This window comes from Parasteatoda tepidariorum, chromosome 2 (genome assembly GCF_982258835.1).
Source record: "Parasteatoda tepidariorum strain Cologne lab strain chromosome 2, Ptep-v5.0, whole genome shotgun sequence".
In the NCBI taxonomy this organism is placed as follows: Eukaryota; Metazoa; Arthropoda; class Arachnida; order Araneae; family Theridiidae; genus Parasteatoda; species Parasteatoda tepidariorum.
The window spans coordinates 78,449,512-78,468,504 of NC_141756.1; the positions used below are offsets into that span (position 1 = coordinate 78,449,512).

Sequence of the window (18,993 nt, forward strand, 5' to 3'; positions counted from 1 at the left end):
TAACGTGAATACGGGTAAGTTCCATCAAAAAACCAGGAGTTCCCTTGTTTTCTGGTTTGGGTTCAAAATTACAAGACTGCGGAAAAGAACCCTGATAGTCGTAAACTCAAAATTGGGTTGCCTGTTCAAAATCAGTTTTAAAATAAAATATACGTAAGTGAGTCGGGAGATAGAGAGCTTTCCAAATAATGCGGTGACAAGAGTTTGCATGCCAGCGATAGCTGTCTGATACAGATTCTACTTCCGACTTGAAGAGTTCACTTTGTTGACTGTTCAAGTCTCGAACTTGAATTTGTTCCAATGCTTGAAGCGAAAATTCCCGTGTCTTCTGACTTGGTACTAAATTGGGAGGATGATTTTGAACCCAATATTGATTGATTTTGAATATTGATAGCTGTAAACTCAAAATTGGGTTATAAAATAAAAGAAAGTACAATATACGTCAGACTACCCAGGCAAGAAATTTGACAAGTACTTAAGATATTATTATCAGGAGCTTACAAATTGGTAAAATTTAGTTTGTTAACAGGTGAGAAACAACTCAAGTTTATTCAAAATCTTAGCAATTTGGGGACTGATACTTGGACAACAACGCATAACTATCAAGTTATTTAAATTCAAATTATAGAATTTGCTGGATAGTGAGATTAATTTTCTATAAATCGAATCAATGATATAGGAAAGAAATCTACAGTCTACCACAATAGCTTTAAGGTAAAAGAGCTCTTCATTGAGAAGATAATTATAATAAATTTTAAAAGCTCGGTAAACAAGTGTGCGCCATGTAGCTATCTTTGGGTTAGGGGGATTGGATGAAATGTTATGAGGGAGGAGTGTTGCTGCAAACGGTTTCGGATTCACAATAGTGAGAAATTTGTCACTAATACGCTTAATATGGCCGTCTAAGTAAGGTGAATGTTTATTATTTTCTTGTTTAAGCCTAAATTAAATGCAAGGTTCTTTAAATATCATAAGAAGGAGAACATGATCACTGTCAGAATTTTCTATCAATACAGAACAATCTTCAACACAAAGAAAACTTAAATAAATTAAAGTGTAACTTGCATACATAGGTCCTTTAAAAGAAGGGACTGAGATGATTACCCATAACTGAATCATCAATCATTCGATAAAATTTACCATTAAAATTGAAAGACTGCTTTAGACAAATACGGGTAAAGTGTAAAAGTTCGTCATTTTCAAAAGCAGATATCTTCTTATCTCATTTTAAAGCAATTAAGGGCACTATTAACCTCAATGTTAGTGAATAAAGGTTTTAGTTCATAAGAGATCATTATGTTTTTATTTGATTTGAACATACAATCCTCATCAACATACGAGTTTATACGAGTTTTTGGCAATAATTGACATTAAACGAATTCATACTAGAAGCGGGGATAAATATTAGATACTTAATTAATTTATAAGATACTTAATTAATTTATAAGGAGTGGTTCCAATATTCGAAACAATTGATCTAAAAGAAATAACAGCCTTAAACATTTTAGGTAAAACATAAAACCTAAAAGTGTGAATTATTAGGTGCAAGAGAATATTTCAGATGATTAAGAATAATTACACCAGTTTTGAAGGCAAATCTAATTTTATTCAACTCACTAAGAGACTTGGATCATTAAAGAATTTATATTTTCCTTTATCAATTAATTTTTGAGATTCCTCTAGGTAATTAGCTTAATCCAGAACTACAATTTGATCCACTTTATCAGCTTTAGTAATAACAATGTATGCATCTTAGCAAAATAATCTTAACTGAATGCTCTTCGAATTACGAATACATAAGTCATAAGTATCTGCCAATTGATTGTTCTGAAATATACAGCCATTTCTATCAGTCTATGTTCTACCAGTGTTTTTGAATTTAGAAATTTTGATTATCAAAAGATAAAAAATATAGTTATTCACCAATGGTTTATCTCTCGGATGATATAATTGCTTTACTTTTTTACTTTTACAGATGTTTTGAATTTGAAGCAACTTTTCCTCAAGATTCATTGCTCAATGTTCAGATCTACGACTGGGATCTTTTAGGATCGGATGATTTGATTGGTGAAACCAAAATAGATCTGGAGAACAGATTTTATAGTCGACACCGGCCAACTTGTGGCTTAGCTCAAAAATATGAAACGTAAAACTTTTTTTTAATGTTTCGTAAGGCTTAACCCTTATTGCTTAAAAATTCTTAGCTGCATAAAAGTTGTTGAAAATTAAAGTTTACGTTGCTTGGAAAGTTTATTTCTATTTTTATTAATTCTATATGTTTGCTTTATAAGATTTTTAACAACTCTTCATGTGAAAAATAAAAATCTTGAGATCACAATTTCTACCGCTTCCCGACTACTATCTAGAGCACTCCAATTTCTACTGAAACTTCATGGCCAGTGACAATGCAAATTTCATTCACTCCCTGGCGGATCTAAATGTTTATCACGATATTATTACAAAAGGGAATTTAGAATGTGTAAAATTTCCGATCTCTTTTAAGCTAACTATAGCGTTCAAATTTTACTCGGAGTATTGTCCTCGACGACAGTACAACTTTCAGTAATTTTTTTACCACTACTATTGAAAGTTATCGAGATATTAATACTAAAAGGAATTAATCGACAATCAAAATTTTGACCTCTTTAAAACTAACTCATGCATTAAAAACTAAATATAAGCTCTGTGCTGGGTGCCATCACAAGTTTCGATTATTTTAGGGGTAACGAACAAAATTTTTTGTTCAATTATCGAAAAGATATATAATATCGTGAACAAAAATTTCGGACACTTTCTAGCCAGCTTAAAGGATCAAATTTAAACTGGAGTTCTATATCTGATGATAATTTAAACGTGTGTTAATCGGGAGATCTCTATGTTAAACGCTTTTTGACCCCACCTCATTTGGCTATTGTGGCTCCATCTGTATGCTCAAATTTCAAACACTTCTAGATAAATTTGGATGATCAATTGCAAAAACCTCTATTCCAATTATCAATGCGTATTTCCCAAATTTGACTGCATTCCTACTTTTCGGACACACTCTATAGAATGAAATGAGAGAAAAATAGCTCAAATGAAAAGTTGTCTCATTAATTGCTGAAGACAACATAACTTCAAATAAAAGCATACATATTTGGCATATAGTATACTCAAAATAGGAAAAATTATGGTAAAAATTTATAAAGTTTTGAAAGTTTACAAAATACTCATTTGAAGTTTAGCATTGCAAAACAAAAAAGTTCCACTTCCTGAGGGTGCGCTACCTCATCTTTCCCTCTAAAACTATAATTTTAATCCATATTTTATTTTAATTTACTATCAATGAAATGCTGGAAAATAACACACACAGATTCTAGTAAAAAAATAACTGTCCATCTTCCCTGAGGAGGACAATTACCTTCCTCCGTACCTCTAAAACCATACGTATTAGGTACATTGCCAATAATATTTTTTAACACATTACTTTTTTTCAATTTTTAAGCAATTAAATTATGAAATATAACATGACTAGATCTTAGTAATGAATAAAAATAGTTCATATGCCTTGAGTATGACATTACCCCTTCCCTCTAAATTCATATTTAAATACCTCAAAAATAACATTTTAAAATTTTTTTATGTTTTTAAGCAATTAAATATTGGAATACAAACTATATGGATTCTAGTAGAGAATAAAAAATAATCCATAGTACTGTGGATGACATTACCCCCACCCCTCTCCGGAAAACATCCAAAAATTTTCTTTACATCCCAGGTAAAATTATTATGTTTTTTTTTTAATTTTGCTTTAGAGTTTTATTAATTAAATGGTGATAGTTAATTTATATATAGATCTAGTTAGTAATTTCTTTTTCTTTCTAGGATTGACATTTCCCATTCCTTCTTAAAACTGTAAATTCTAGAATGTTACCAATTAAATTTTTACGAAGACTTTTATGGAAAATTTTAAGTATATTGATTCTAATAAGGAAAAAAAACGAACATAATTTATATAGATTCTAATAATAAAAAATAAATGTTCCTTTCCCTTAAAGATGATATTCCCCTTCCTTCTGAAATCTTTGAACTTATAATAAAAAAATTTCTCTCTCCACGAAAAGCAAAGGCTTATATCATTATTGATAATTTACTACTGATAATTTTTACTTATTTTTTAATTTAAAATAAAAAAAAGTAAAAAATAAGTTTTATTTAGGTAAATTTGATGATGTCTCTCCTACACGAACTTTATTTTGACTTAGAATTTCACTGCGATTATTCACAATTGATTTTATTTTCTTATCTTAATTTCTTTACTTAATCCTTCACTTTGTTAGATTTTGACCAGAAATATTATTATATGCAATATTACTTTTACTGTAATTGTAACCATTGATACAAAGGGATGATCAGAAATATATTTATAAGATTTTTTAATACTTTCCTATCAGGTCTGGTCCAAACCAATGGAGAGATCCATTAAAACCAACACAGATTCTTGCAAAACTTTGCAAGGATTTGAAACTAGATGGACCTTACATGATGCCCAATAGAATAAGAATAGGAAACAAAGCATTCACTTTTCAAACTGATGGGGACACAGATGGTATGTTTTCAATCATCATTTGACCTCGGCCTATACCTCAAACTTAGGATACATTTATTTTTTGACCATTAAATTTCATCGTTCTTTCCAGCGGACAAACTACATGAAGAACACATGGCGTTAGCAGTTCTGCACCGGTGGCATGAGATTCCGAAAGCCGAGTACAAATTAGTACCTGAACATGTCGAAACTAGGCCTCTTTACCATCCAGATAAACCCGGCATCGAACAAGTAAGTTTTAAAAAAAACATGTAATAAAGTTGAATTTCACTTGAATACTTCTTCTCGTGTAAAAGAAAAAGAAAATAAAACGAAACACTTAAAATAACTTTTGATTTAGTGATCGAAATTTCTCGCTCTGAGAAAATTCTTCCTAAATCGAAAGGTAGATCTTAACTATGCTAATTAATTAAGAAGTAAATCATGACCGCAGCAGCCTGTTATGAGCCAGGAAGGGAAGGGTCATGGAGGTTGAGGATCCACAATTTCATGACCAAATGCATGATTTTTGCATTGTAAAGTTTGTTTTATCGAGTAAAATAATTTGTCAAAATCTAAATTGAATGTAACCATCTTAAAACTAATTAGATTCAGTAAGTAATAATAAATATTTCGTTATTCACGCACTGTCAGACTTTTTCTTTTCAATAACAATCATGAGGGCTACGGGTTAAGAGCACTTCATCTACCCAAATAAGTAAAACTAAAAAATAGAAATGAAGAAAGAAATTTAATTTTAGAAGCATTATGTAAAAAAATTTACGATTTGTTTATTTTCATTATTATTTACTGATGTGGCCCTGGCTAGATCTCGGAGAAAAGCTTAGTGCCAAATCTTATTATTAATAACAAATAGCACACGGACAAACATAAATTTGAATAATTACGAGAAGGAGGAAAAGGAAGGTCCATTCTGTCCAAAGTCTGAGAATCTACTGCCTGTTCAGATGGCGCTGTGGTTGCTTGGCGATGTGGTTGCTAGTTTGATAAATAATACCAAGAGATCACCAATGAATGATGTGCTAGAAGGGGGAAAGGGTTCTTGAAATCGCAACAGTTTATGACGAGGAGAGGAAGGGGGCAGAAAGTGCAACATCCCAAATTTTAGTTACAATAGAAATATTTAAAATCACCAGATTAAATATTTTAATATTATTATTTTTTTATATTTATTCATCTTTTTCATCAAAATTGATTTACATACAATCTTTATTGTAATGCTCACAAATTTCCTTAAAAAGTAGTTGAAGTATAAATATAAAATTTGAGACATTATCTATAACATGTGTATTGTTCCGAACCTGCTAGTATACGTTTATATAATATAGCGAGTCGTATGACGAGTGTGACACTTTTATGACAAAGAGGTGGAGGAGTCAAAAATATGGGGAAAAAAAGTTTGACATCCTTTATAGATGGTGCTGTTTATTGTTAATAAAAGTATTATCTATTACATTCGTATGTATTTTGAAATCGATCACACTATAAGATTCTCAAACATAACGGTACAGTGGGAGTTACATGGTTGAAATAGATTAAATACGTAATACCTTTATTTAATACTCAGTTCTTACATTTACTTTTTTTATCATTTAGGGCAAACTCGAAATGTGGGTGGATATGTTTGCAATGGATATGCCTTTGCCTAAACCGCCAACTGATATATCTCCACGAAAACCAAACAGGTAATTAAAATTCAAGTACGTCTAGCGTAACGTTTTTGACATCCAATTTTATGGTGATATTCGCCTTTATAACGAAGTGTATTCTTCATTTATTAATCCTTAAAGTTATTAATCACTCCATTTACCATTTTATTGTAAGTTTCTTTCCAGCATTTACTGATTCAAACACTAAATCTTTACATGCACTTTTGATAGTTTTTAAAGGCAATGAACAAAATGCTTCTAAATAGTTTGAGGAATTTAATGATATCTCAAAAAGCAACGTGAGTTAAAAAATTTACTTCATGTGAATGAACCACGTTCAGTTTGACAACTTACCAGATATTTCTAGATTGCTGAATCTGAACGGCCAAAATGAAAGCCGCTGAACAATGCTTCCTTACCGTGCGGTTAAGCTTAGCTATTGCTTTCAGCATTAATATCAATTTGTGTGATTGCTCTCTTAAAAAGTAATTTTAAAAATTACAATCGCAATGCTTTTTTGTAAAGTTTTCCTAATATTCAAAACATTAAACGAAGGTGTGGTTGACTTTTATATAAGAAATAAATTTTGGCTATTTTTCTGTAATCGTTATCTCAAGGAATCAAGGGGAGAACGTTTTTACGGAATTAGCGGCGGTGCTAGAATTTTGGGTACCTTTGCTAACTTTTAATTTCCGTTCTTCGCCGTAACGGACTTCAAACTTGAAGCAAATTTAGCAATCGGGATACCTTGGTTGAAATCAGTAGATTTAACACTCAAATGCTGATGCAAATGATGATAACAAGCGTGTCAGGAACGATACTGTTTCAACATCAACAATGGATGTCGAAGAGATAAGGACTTTACAATGGCAGATCATTCACAAATACTTAGGTTAGCTTAACATTTATTGCCAATTTGAACGACTCTCATTCAAGACACGTGACACATGTACTTCAATTGACCTCAAAATAAAAAACAAAAATTTAATTTTTTACAGATTCCTTTCACGTGCTTTAATGAATTGTTCATAAGTGTATTGGGACTAACTATCATTATCATAAATAAAGTTACATCCTTTTCTTACTTTGTTGTATGCTTACATTCTCTGGATGCACCTTGTATTTGACATTTAGTATAAAAGAAATGTATTTTAATTAATATACAGGATTATTCATAATTCTCATCCGAGTTACAGAAGGCCTTTTAAAAAAATTATATTAAAATAAATACATTTAAAACGAGTCTTATGCTAAATGTATTTTGTAAAAACAGTTGGCAATAGTTGGAAGCATACATCCGACTAATAAAGAAATCAAAATAGCGTCCAAGGGCGAACGAAGCTCTTTATTGTGTGTATCAGTGGTGTTGGTGGCATCGGGCTCAGAGAACGAGCCTTGAACCAGAAGACAAAGGCGCCTTATAATTCTGAAGAGGACTTAACTCTTTAACCTCGTCCATTGGACTTATATTACATGTTTCATTTTCTGTGGGTCTTGTTTTCTTACCTATTTTACCGTATGATATGTTGGAACTCCGTGAAACGATCTTAAACGCTGTAATATTGTTGGCAGTCGCATTTTGATTGTGGTGGAAATTGGACTATCGTCTTTATATATACCGTATCACCCAGGGTTCATGCAAAGAAAATCTATAAGGGCGATAAGCAAAAAAGCACTTTTTCTGTGTTTAACAGTAATGTAATTTTTTTGCAGTATTTGTCTGTTTTTTCACTATAGCCTTCTGAAGCCCCGAACAAATTAATGAATAGCCCTTATTGCTTGTTATACACTGATAATAATGTTCTACTTTTTATGCACCAGCTACGAGTTGCGAGTAATCATCTGGAACACAGACGATGTTGTTTTAGAAGATGATGCCTTCTTTACAGGCGAAAAGATGTCAGACATTTATGTAAAAGGGTGCGTGTTGTTGCTTTTCTTTGTATCCACATTACTCACATTAATTATTAATATAAATATATATTTCTAAATATGTCACATTTATCGTCAACAGATGGCTCAAAGGTCCGGAAGACACTCAGTGCACGGATATTCATTATCGGTGAGTTCTTTCTTTCTTTTTTTTTTTTTTTTTACTCATCTATTTTCGAAACAAATCGAGTAATTAACATGGTGAAAAAAATTTATGTTTCTATATGAACATAATAACTTTTATCAGCTAAAATAATGATTAAGGTAACAAACACTAACAACACTCGTTTGCACCATTGGGAGTTATTTCAAAAATTTTAAAACAATTATTTATGAATTTATTTTGCTTTTTAAACTAAATGTTGTTATATAAAGATCTTCCCTTAATTCACATAAGATTTGAATTTGGAGCCAAAAAAAGGGCAAAAAATCCTTACCAAAAAAAGTGACAGCTTGCAGTTTAGACTTATTAAATTTATAAATATACTACACGAAAGAGCAACGCGGTGTGATTGTAGAGCCATGTTTGGTCATTGCTATTTCCTGGTCATGTCATTTTGATGAATTTCCCATTTTGACGAAGAAACGTGCAGCCCAGTTTATGCAATTTAACATTCTTCGACATTTTATGAGGATTATGTTCAATAACCAACTGAATAGAAAAAAGTTTTAAGACGGACCACTCTTTAAAAAAAGAGATGATTTATTTTTATTTATTTTAATTATCGCTAAATGCGATTTCAGAGTATTATTTTTAATTAGACGGAGCTACATGAGAGCCGTCTGTCATTGTGGAAGTTACAAAATCTTCTGCCGGTTGGGGCGCTGACGCGCATGCGCGCCAACACCAACGATCATCTGTGCTTTCAAGGAGGAAAATGAATGTTATATCACAGTCGCATTTTTGCCAAAACAGGCTTTCAAATTTTCTAAAAAAAAATTTTACATGTTACAACAGTTCCCTTGCTTTATTCAATGTACCCTACCATACATGAGTTTTTCCTGCACTCTTGATGGATTAATAAGAAATTCCTAATTTTTTGTTTAAAACTTGTGTTTTAGTATCAAAATTGCTTCTTGTGTGATTTTCGGGATAACCTTTACATTTTAAAAGTACAATGCTAAAAATTTTAGACAGCGTTGAATCATTATACGCTAGTAATGAATCTTCTGAACAATATAATCAAATTAATACAGTGGAGCAAAGTTGAACCATGTAACGTACGTCTTAAGCCTGTTTATACGATACTATAGTTCAGTTTGAACGGAAACGTGATTCAATTACAAACCTCATTAAGGTAGAAGTAAAAACAGTTCAAAGTTTCTATTTTGTACCTATTTTATGATTCCACTCCGATTTTTCTTTTCGTGTGACAAATCATTATAGATATTTTCATTTGATAACTATCATAGTTATTTGGTAATGGTAAAATGGTTTGGTAATGGCTTTTTTTTCTTTCTTTCTTTTTTTTTTTCTTTCTTTTTTTTTTTTAAATTTCTATTTTAAATTTATTGTATTACTTTTCCTTGTCGCCTGGACAGGATTTTCCTCTTGACGACGAATATATATTCTTTGTATTTATGTGTTTTTGTTCTCAATAAAGTTATATTTGTTTGTTAAAGAAAAAGAAAAATTGATACTAAAAGATTCATTCAAAATTACATATAAAAACATCAGTACATTTTTGACAGAAGTCTAAAATATAGTCTAAAGTCTAAATGTTCTTTTTTTCAAAATATAACACAGTAAATTACAGTCAAATCAAACATGTTTCTCTGAGAATAAAATGTTTCTCTAACAATTAAAGCCCGAAAGCGTGTTTTTAAATTACGGTAATATTTTATATAAAAACAGACGTCGAATATACAGGGTAGGACGATGCAAGTTTCGAACTTTAATATTGAGTAAGTATAATCACTGACGGGGTAAAAATAAGAAGATAAAAAAAATTCGCATTGTATGGTCCTTAGACATGGAACATTTAAGGACTGAGCATCGTATCTCAATTCATAATTATATATTACGAAAGTTTGACGAAAGTGCAATTTTTATAATACGATATTAAAGATTGGTTGACATAGCATGGTTATGTCTACAATAAGATTTTTCTGATATTATTTCTGAAAAACCCTATGTTCAAGAAGCGTATTCAAAACATATCGAAACCTCAGCCCCTGTTGTCTATTCTTCCGCTTCTATTCTTTTCAGCACGGCTTTCAAGAAATAAACTCTTGAATGTTCGAAAACAAATTGTGTGTTTCAATGTAATTATAGACTTTCTTTTAATCCGCTTCCATTCGATTATATATTGCCGGTTGAAAGGTATCTGTCGGCTCTTCACCATGCTACACATGATATTGTTGAATTGATTAGTCTACATAATAACTGATTATCTAAATATAATGGCTTACATAATAAAAAATTACCTTTTTGTCGTAAATTAAATATTTAGACTAACATTTTTAATTTAAATAATTCATCAGTCAAATGATTAACTTTCATTCAGCTTATTTCATCAACTAGTTATTATCTTTATTACTATAATAATAATATTTTAATCACTATACGTGGTTAGAATAATTAATTTAGATTAAAAAACGAAAGTTAGAATAAGAAAACGAACATTTAGCCGATTAATTTGCTTTTACAAATAATTATCAACTAAATAAATTACATTTTGTAAACAACATTTTAGGCAATTATTAGCAAAGCTTATTTTAATAAAATTTTATTACATCAATCAGTTATTTTTATAAGCATATGTAACCAAACTTTATGTGCCATACCAAATTTATCACAACAACAGAAACACACATAAAATATAAAGGTGCATACCAAATAGGGCACATTTTCTTTTAATAATTATATTCACGTAATATTATTACAAGAATAATGGCTTTTTTGTTGTTAAATTATCTTAGCTAAATATTTATTTATTTTATTTTATTGCAGCTCACTGACCGGGGAAGGAAATTTCAATTGGCGTTTCGTTTATCCGTTTGACTACTTGCCGGCTGAAGAAAAAATCGTCATATCCAGAAAAGAATCCCTTTTCTCCTGGGACGAAACAGAATGTAAGATTCCAGCTAGGCTGGAACTTCAAGTGTGGGATGCGGATCACTTTTCCGCAGATGATTTCTTAGGTAACCCAAAAGATTTAAGCTTATCTCTTTTTTTTTCCCTCTTGAGTGAAATATATTACTCCCGAATTTAAACTTTCTTATGCTCGCACAAAAATGTTAGATGTTAAGTATTTATTTTATATCTGTTTATATAATTTCAGTTTTTTAATTTCTTGATTAATTTTTAAATGAAATATATAGTTCATCAAACAATAAAATCAAAACTAAAGTTTCACGTACAAATAATGCACAGTGCGCAGAAAAAAACAGACCATCCTAAATAACTTTTGATCTAATTATCGGATCTCCACGTTTTAGGACATAATTTTAATGGTTCGAGGGGGTGACTTCAAATATGCTTATTATTTAGTGTAGACGAAGTCTCAAGTTACGAAATCATACACAAAAATCTACTTTCTCTGAATAAACATACCTGTTTTTCGGCGAATTAGGAAACTTTACTAATTTAACTTTCTCTTTTTGAAAAAAGCCTTTTTTAAAAATGTTGTAATTTTTGAAATTTGATTTCACAGGAACTATTTGACCAGTTTTGCTCATATTTTACATTTTGAAATGCAAAACTATGTTCTTGGTTGACATGTAAAATTACTACGTTTAATTAGTCAACAGAATGGAAGTATTAGCATTCTCCAATTAAAAACATAAATTCTTCAAAAATTAATCTAAAAGAGGGATGGCCAAACGTGTTGCATGAACAAGTGACTCCTTACTTAGTACTAATGTTACCTGTAATCGTTATTCCTCATCTCGAAGAGTTATTTGCTTCTAATCAACAGTTGCCGTTATAGTTGCATGGTTTCGAAAAGAACGGAATTTTCTCGAATGGTCAATATTTTTTCTGACGACTTCTATAAAATAATTTTAAGAAAGTTCCAATAAAATTACTATTTTAATCTGAATTATGCTCATATTGACGAAGTTTTACATAGGTAGGCTCTTTAACATTAAATTAACTACGGAATAATAAATTTTTGTTAATAATGCAGTTTCGTTAAAACAGGCCTTGTAATAGACAAGTTGGTGTATTATTTATAATCTAAAGCTAGAAACTATGGATCTTGAGAGCTGTATTTTTATTTTCGATACAAGAAACTTTTATGTATACATTTTCTAGCTGTAAACATATACAGGGCACAAAATATGATTTTTTTATAAACTTCAGTATCTCCAGAACTATTCATTGATTTCACTCAAATTTTGAAATTTGCCATGTAAAATTATATGAATGATCTTTAAAATGATATAAAAAATTTTATACCTCACAATACAAAATTTTTTCGACTATTATTAAATAAAATAATAAATATTTACTAAACTCATATTTTGCATAGAATTATCTTTGGATATACGAATTTTATAATTGTGTGCAAAAAATTTTCAAATCGCTTAAAAAGTTCTCGAGATATGGCGAAATACGCAAAAAGTAAAATCAACGTAGAAGCGTTCCAAACCTTAAACCGCTCTCTGGACCAAACAATTAGGACCTTATTTCCCAGATTAGGGCTATACACTATATTTGGGGGGTCAGAAATCCGAAATAGTCGAAAAAGGTGTGTTTATTCAGAGTAAGTCTATTTTTGGGTCTGATTTCATAACTTTAAATATCGTTTGCCCTAATTAATTATCTTGTTGGAGGTCATCCCCTCGAACCATTAAGATTGAGTCCTAGAGCGTGAAAACTTGATCATTAGATCAAAAATAAATCAGGGTGATCCGATTTTTCTGTATTTTTTACTCGCTGTACTTTATAAAAATACTGAACAATTACGGAGGTTTTAATAAGATGCTTTTTAATTACAAGTAATTAAATATGTCTTCTGACATATTCAAAAAGATTAAATTAACACGTTGAATGCCACGTTAATTTTACATGGCTTGCCCGCCTGGCCAAAATGATTTTTGCTTGCTCTATATTGCATTAATTTCTTCAAACCATTTTAGTAACGATAATAATATAAAAATTTTAAAAGCATTAAAAATTTACTCGAATTATGTGTTTCTAATAATTTTGGCTTCGCCGGTCACCGGGGACCCCGTGACGCTACGAACAAACTCAGTGCCAGTCACAGGTAACCCCATGGCATTCAACGTGTCAAAAAGCATTTTACTTTAGCCTAAAAATTATACTATTAATGATTAATATTACATGTAATTTAATATTTTCTCTGACGTAAAATTGTTTTTAAATAATTTCAATATTTTAGAATTTTTATCGCCAATACTACGTAGAACATATGTTAGAAGAAATTATTTTAAAAATACACAATGTTTCCAGAAAATCTCGTCAAATTCTCTGACTGATTTAAATTCGAAGTGTCATCAATAATAATATGTGCTATATTCTTTTCAGGAGCTATAACGCTAGACCTCAATCGTTTTCCTCGCGGTGCCAAGTCCTCTAAACTGTGTACACTGGATATGCTCAAAACAGATGGCAGTGTACCTCAAGTGTCCCTCTTCAAGCAGAGAAGGATAAAAGGATGGTGGCCATTCTTTATCAAGAAAGACAATGACGAGATGGAACTTACGGTAGGTCATGTTTCTTATGACATATGACACAGGTTGTCCCAAAATTTGTGTAAGATGTGTCCCAAAATCAGTGAATATGACAAAAAAACAGATTTCCAATAGAAAACTGTGATTTTTTTTTATTAGATTTTTATAAAATAGTATTATGTATAAAATATCATACCAGGTTTGCAGGACCTCCCCAGGTTTACTAGGTTTACAGGAATGCAATCATTTTTTTTTTGTCAACGGGAGTTTTTAATGATAAGAAATGCTTCTAAATGTCAATAGTACAACACTAAATGTTCTCCTTTCAGACTTTGGGGTTTGCGAGCTTATTAAAATAAACCTTAGACTTAAAAAAAATAAAAGTGCAACGCTAAGTCACAAAATCTGTGCTACAAATTCTGGTCACCAAAATGAGAAAACACCATAAGTAGGAAAAGACTCTCAATATTGCTAAAAGAACACACGCAACTCTTTCACGGAGCAATCTATTTTTAATTTTTCGTAACCGACAATTGCTTTACTGTCTTTTTTTTTTTTCTTCAAAACATTTTATTATGCAAATAGTTATGAACGATATAAATCTTGCATAAATTTTAGTCACAATTCCGCATTGAGTGAAAAAAACGTACAACAAAATATACAAATTAGTACAATCCTTATGAAATCTATCCCTATTAAATACTCTCAGCTGATAATGATAAGAGCATTCTTTGAACTTAAGATACGAGACTTTTTATGGTAAGTCACTAATAAAACATCGCAATCGACACAACTATCTTATTATTCAAGTATTTATGTATAACCTTTATAACAAGGGCAACAACTTAATATAATCAGAATATCTTTTATTTGTTGCAATTAAACATCATAATCAATTTGGAACAATTATTCTACTTAGAAGAGACCAAGATTAGTTGCATTGATCGAATCTTTTCAGAGTCTGCTGAAAAAAAAGTAATGAATGAAATGTGTATTTTATAGTCTCACGCGATGAAAGTTAAACGTGTTCTTCCCTTTCTATTTATAGTCTAATAGTTTCCATATTGTCTAATAATTCCAATATATGCTATTTTATAGTCTAATACTTTTCTCCTAAAAAAAAATAAAAATTAAAATAATTTGTCCAATCACAAACTTGGTTTGACAAAAAATTTCGTTGAAAAGATAAACGATTTCGTTCAATAACGAATATTTTACTTTGGCAGCATTATTCACCTTATCAATGTAGAGTGTGGTGTTCGCCTTTGAGCAGCAAACGTGACAATTTTGGTAATTACGAAATTCGCTGAAGTTGATAAAAATAATAATCAAAACAAAGCCTATTTCCCTCCTAAAGAATCTGAAATTAGGTAATAGCACTTCGCATAAGCCAGAATTATTAGCCGAATATTTAATTATAAGGCATAATTAGGTTGAAACCATATTTACTTAAAGCTATGGGGGAAATACCAAAAGTTTTATTTATAATAACTGCAAGATTTAATTAGTTTCTAAACGTCATTTAAATTAACAAAGACGTAAATGAGTGGGATTTAAATAGTACTTTTAAGAGACATTGGAGTATCTATTAAATAAATATTTTCTCATGATTCACGTTTGTTATTCAGCTAATAAAAGAAAAGATTTAAAGAAGAGCCGTCGGAAGCAAGCAAGTCTTGGACAATCGAACAATCTTTCCAATCTCGCTGTTTAATCCCAAAATAAATACTTAAGCTACAAAAGCTTAATTATGTTGAAATTAAATTATACTTTCAAAAGATGTTTCAAAATGCCTATTGAATAAATATTTTCTTATCGATTTATGAATTTTATTTGAATCATTTGAATAATATCAGAATAAGGTCTCAAAGAAGAATTGTTGGAAGCGAACTTGAAAAAGTTATTTATGTGCCCTAAAATTTCGCCAAACTCGTAGTTTTTCCTCAAATAATTTTTTTTATTTTAAAAGCTTAAAGCTATAAAAGCTTTAATAAGTTGAAATTAAACTGTTCTTTTAAAATACGAGCTGAAATACACGTTAGATAAATACTGTTTTAGAGATTCTGCATTTTATTTGAATAGAAATTCAAAGAATAATAGTATCAGTCACTATGCACCGAAACTGTAATCAATTTCAACTTTTCTCTATAAAATGTAAATACATTAATGTGAAAAGAATCTTTAGTACTATGTTTTACTAAAACTTGTTATTTTGTGGTTAAGGGTAAAGTTGAAGCTGAGCTTCACCTTCTATCCAAAGAAGAAGCCGAGAAAAATCCTGCAGGATTAGGTCGAAATGAGCCGGACCCATTAGACAAGCCACAGTAAGTTTTAATGCATATTTCTTATTAAGACATGTAATTTAGTTTTTGTGTATAATAATTTGACTATATAATAATATGAATGTTTATGTATAATAATATCTATTAGAATTACAAAAACAGCTGATTTGAATTTTCGATTAAAATTATTTAATTTTATAAAAAAATTCATATTTTCATCTTACTAGCCAAAATAAACCCTTAAGATTGTAAATAAAACAATTTTCTTTTGCTTTCATCAAATTACGAGTTATAAACAAATTAAATAATTAATTGGATAAAGGATAACAAATTGGTTGCTTTGTTATTGTGACAAAGTTTATATAATTCAAAATAAAAGTCTTTCGTGATGCTAACTGTTATACAAAATAGCCAGCAAAAGTGATTGACGTATTATCGTAAACGTTGAAAACGTATTATCGTAACCAACCGTATTATAATGAAATTGGTGACCACGGAACCTTGATGGTAATTTGTGACCACTGAATCGGGCCGTATCGTCCATTTCATAATTTGGGAAATAAGGAGAAACTCCATCCGCGGTATTAAATCCTGTTAATCCGAGAGAGCTTACAAATCATCTATTTGTAAAAGTCAATAAATTACCAACAAATCTAGATATTTTTCCCGGTAGTGGTTACTTTCAAACTGAAAGAATAATTTTGAAAAAGGGAAAACCGCTAATGAAATGCTAGAGCGAGCAAAGTGAATGGTACAGAAAAAAATAATAATAGATTTCACTGCACATTGAAAAAAAATAGTTATGATTATGAGGTTACGAAATCCCGTAATTCTTTTTCAATGAAATTATATAATTCATGGGTATAGCGTTTTACAGTAATCAAGCATTATAGAAAACGCTTAGAAACATGGATACTTTGTATTTCGGGAAATGGTCGATCTTAAATTTTAAACATTTGGTTCGGTAACTTTATAATTACTGCATCCAAAATTTAATTTGTGCTTCATTTTCAAAAGGATATTTCAAATTTTTAATTGCATGAGCAGAATGCAATCGACTTTAAATTTATTAAAAGTATTGATACTTTTAGCATTAACGCTATGCGACTAGGCGCACTTATACTGGATGCATTGAAAATAAAATAGAATGTTGATTAAACCCTGATTTTATATCAATTAATTTTATCTTAAAAAAACGTCATTTTTTCATGTATTTTTAAAGCTACAAAGCTTAGTGATTTTAAAAAAAACTGTAGACTTTAATATTGTGCAAGAAAATAAGTATATCTATATTCTAACAGAAAGTTATAACTTATGTAATTTTTATAAAAGGATAGGTTCACAACGAGCCCCAACGCCAACGTCTGAGCATAATGCACCCTCTACTCAAGCTCTCTCACCTAAACTCTTAAAAATCTATATTCGGAGAATACGCAAAAGACGCCAAGACGTTGACGTCAGAGCTCATTGTCATCCAACTATATAACATATTCTTTGCACCAGACGCGGCCATTTTTTAATTTGTTTGGGCATATTTATTGATTTGAAGAAAATAAATTGCACAAATATTTCAATATTTTTATTTCTTATGTTTCAGTCGACCTGATTCGACATTTATTTGGTTCCTAAATCCTCTAAAGTCTATCCGTTACATCATCTGGCACAATTACAAATGGGTCATCCTAAAGTCTATACTTTTTGCAGCCCTAGTCCTCATCATTCTACTATTTGTGTATTCCTTCCCTGGCTACACCATGAAAAGGATTCTGGGTGCTTGATTGGCCCACTACACACTTTTAAAACATATTCCAGATAGTGTACAGACATATAATAAATACTGTATGAGCTTTTGTCAAGAGGCTGGACGAGAGAATTAGCCTCGATTCAACAATAGCTTGTTTTCATCATGTCAGGTTTATCTTTACTTCAATGGCAGTTTTAAAGATAAATCTGATATACTCCAACAAAAAATCAACATTCGTTTAAATTTATGATTTGTTCAATCTAAGAAAACAATTTGATTGCCAAATCTAACGCCAAAGGAGTAACGTATTCTGAATGTGTGATAATAAAAGTTCCAGATAAGAGAAGGGTATTCTTTCATTGGATTTGCTCAAATTCCCATACCAAAGAATTATATGAAACTTATTTGATGTATGTTGCTATACCAAAGAGTTATTTACAAATCTTATTTGAACTCATTGAAATATATTGCTGTACAAGAGTTTCATATATATATATACCCATTTTATTTAAGCTTATTGACATACATTGCCATATCATAATATGCAGATCTAATTTAAGGTCTTTCAAATTTATGTCTTATTTATGAGTTCTGAGAGTTAATCATCATTTAATAATTGTTTTAGTTTTACAAATGTGTGCTTCTTAGAATTACTCTATTGTGGATTGCAACTTCTTTGCAATAATATGTAGTATTTTCTGCAATAGTTTTTTATTGAATTAATATCAATGTGAACTGCGATCAGCCCATTTCTTTCCAACAGAAGCTGCGAGTTGAGCATTACTTTAACAGTTAAATTTTGGATAGCGATAAATAATTCTTTTTAATTGTTTATTATGCTCTGCTGCTGCTTCTGTTTGAAATAAAAGAAATGAAAATACCCCCTCAAAGTATACAACCCCTTGAACCACTACTGCATAGGGGTCCAATGTAGTTAGAATAATTAAAGTTTTCTATTTAGAACCGTTTCGTGCTCCAAATTCTAAAATTCATCTCATTCAATCGCAATAATACGCATCAAGTTACTTCTTTCCTTTTCTTGAACTTTATATATATTTATTTTGGTTCAAAAAATAAAACTCGAAAAAAATCCTTTTTATAAACTAAAAAATTGGAATACTAACTCTTAATTGTGGAATAGAATGTACAAAACATGTT

At 30.3% G+C, this 18,993-nt stretch overlaps 1 protein-coding gene across 2 annotated transcripts in view; it reads left to right on the forward strand.

Annotated features, from left to right (window-relative positions):
• LOC107436426 (otoferlin) overlaps positions 1–18,664 on the forward strand; it is a 362,347-nt gene extending 343,683 nt beyond the window's left edge. For both annotated transcript variants that reach the window (XM_087157560.1, XM_087157561.1), the window contains exons 37-46: positions 1,976–2,146; positions 4,434–4,588; positions 4,680–4,819; positions 6,185–6,273; positions 8,059–8,157; positions 8,252–8,299; positions 11,123–11,313; positions 13,664–13,842; positions 16,033–16,133; positions 17,689–18,664. In XM_087157560.1, the coding sequence (XP_087013686.1) occupies positions 1,976–2,146; positions 4,434–4,588; positions 4,680–4,819; positions 6,185–6,273; positions 8,059–8,157; positions 8,252–8,299; positions 11,123–11,313; positions 13,664–13,842; positions 16,033–16,133; positions 17,689–17,869 (1,354 nt within the window). In that variant the 3' untranslated portion in view covers positions 17,870–18,664. The remainder of the gene's footprint in view (positions 1–1,975; positions 2,147–4,433; positions 4,589–4,679; positions 4,820–6,184; positions 6,274–8,058; positions 8,158–8,251; positions 8,300–11,122; positions 11,314–13,663; positions 13,843–16,032; positions 16,134–17,688) is intronic.
• The last annotated feature ends 329 nt before the right edge of the window (positions 18,665–18,993 follow it).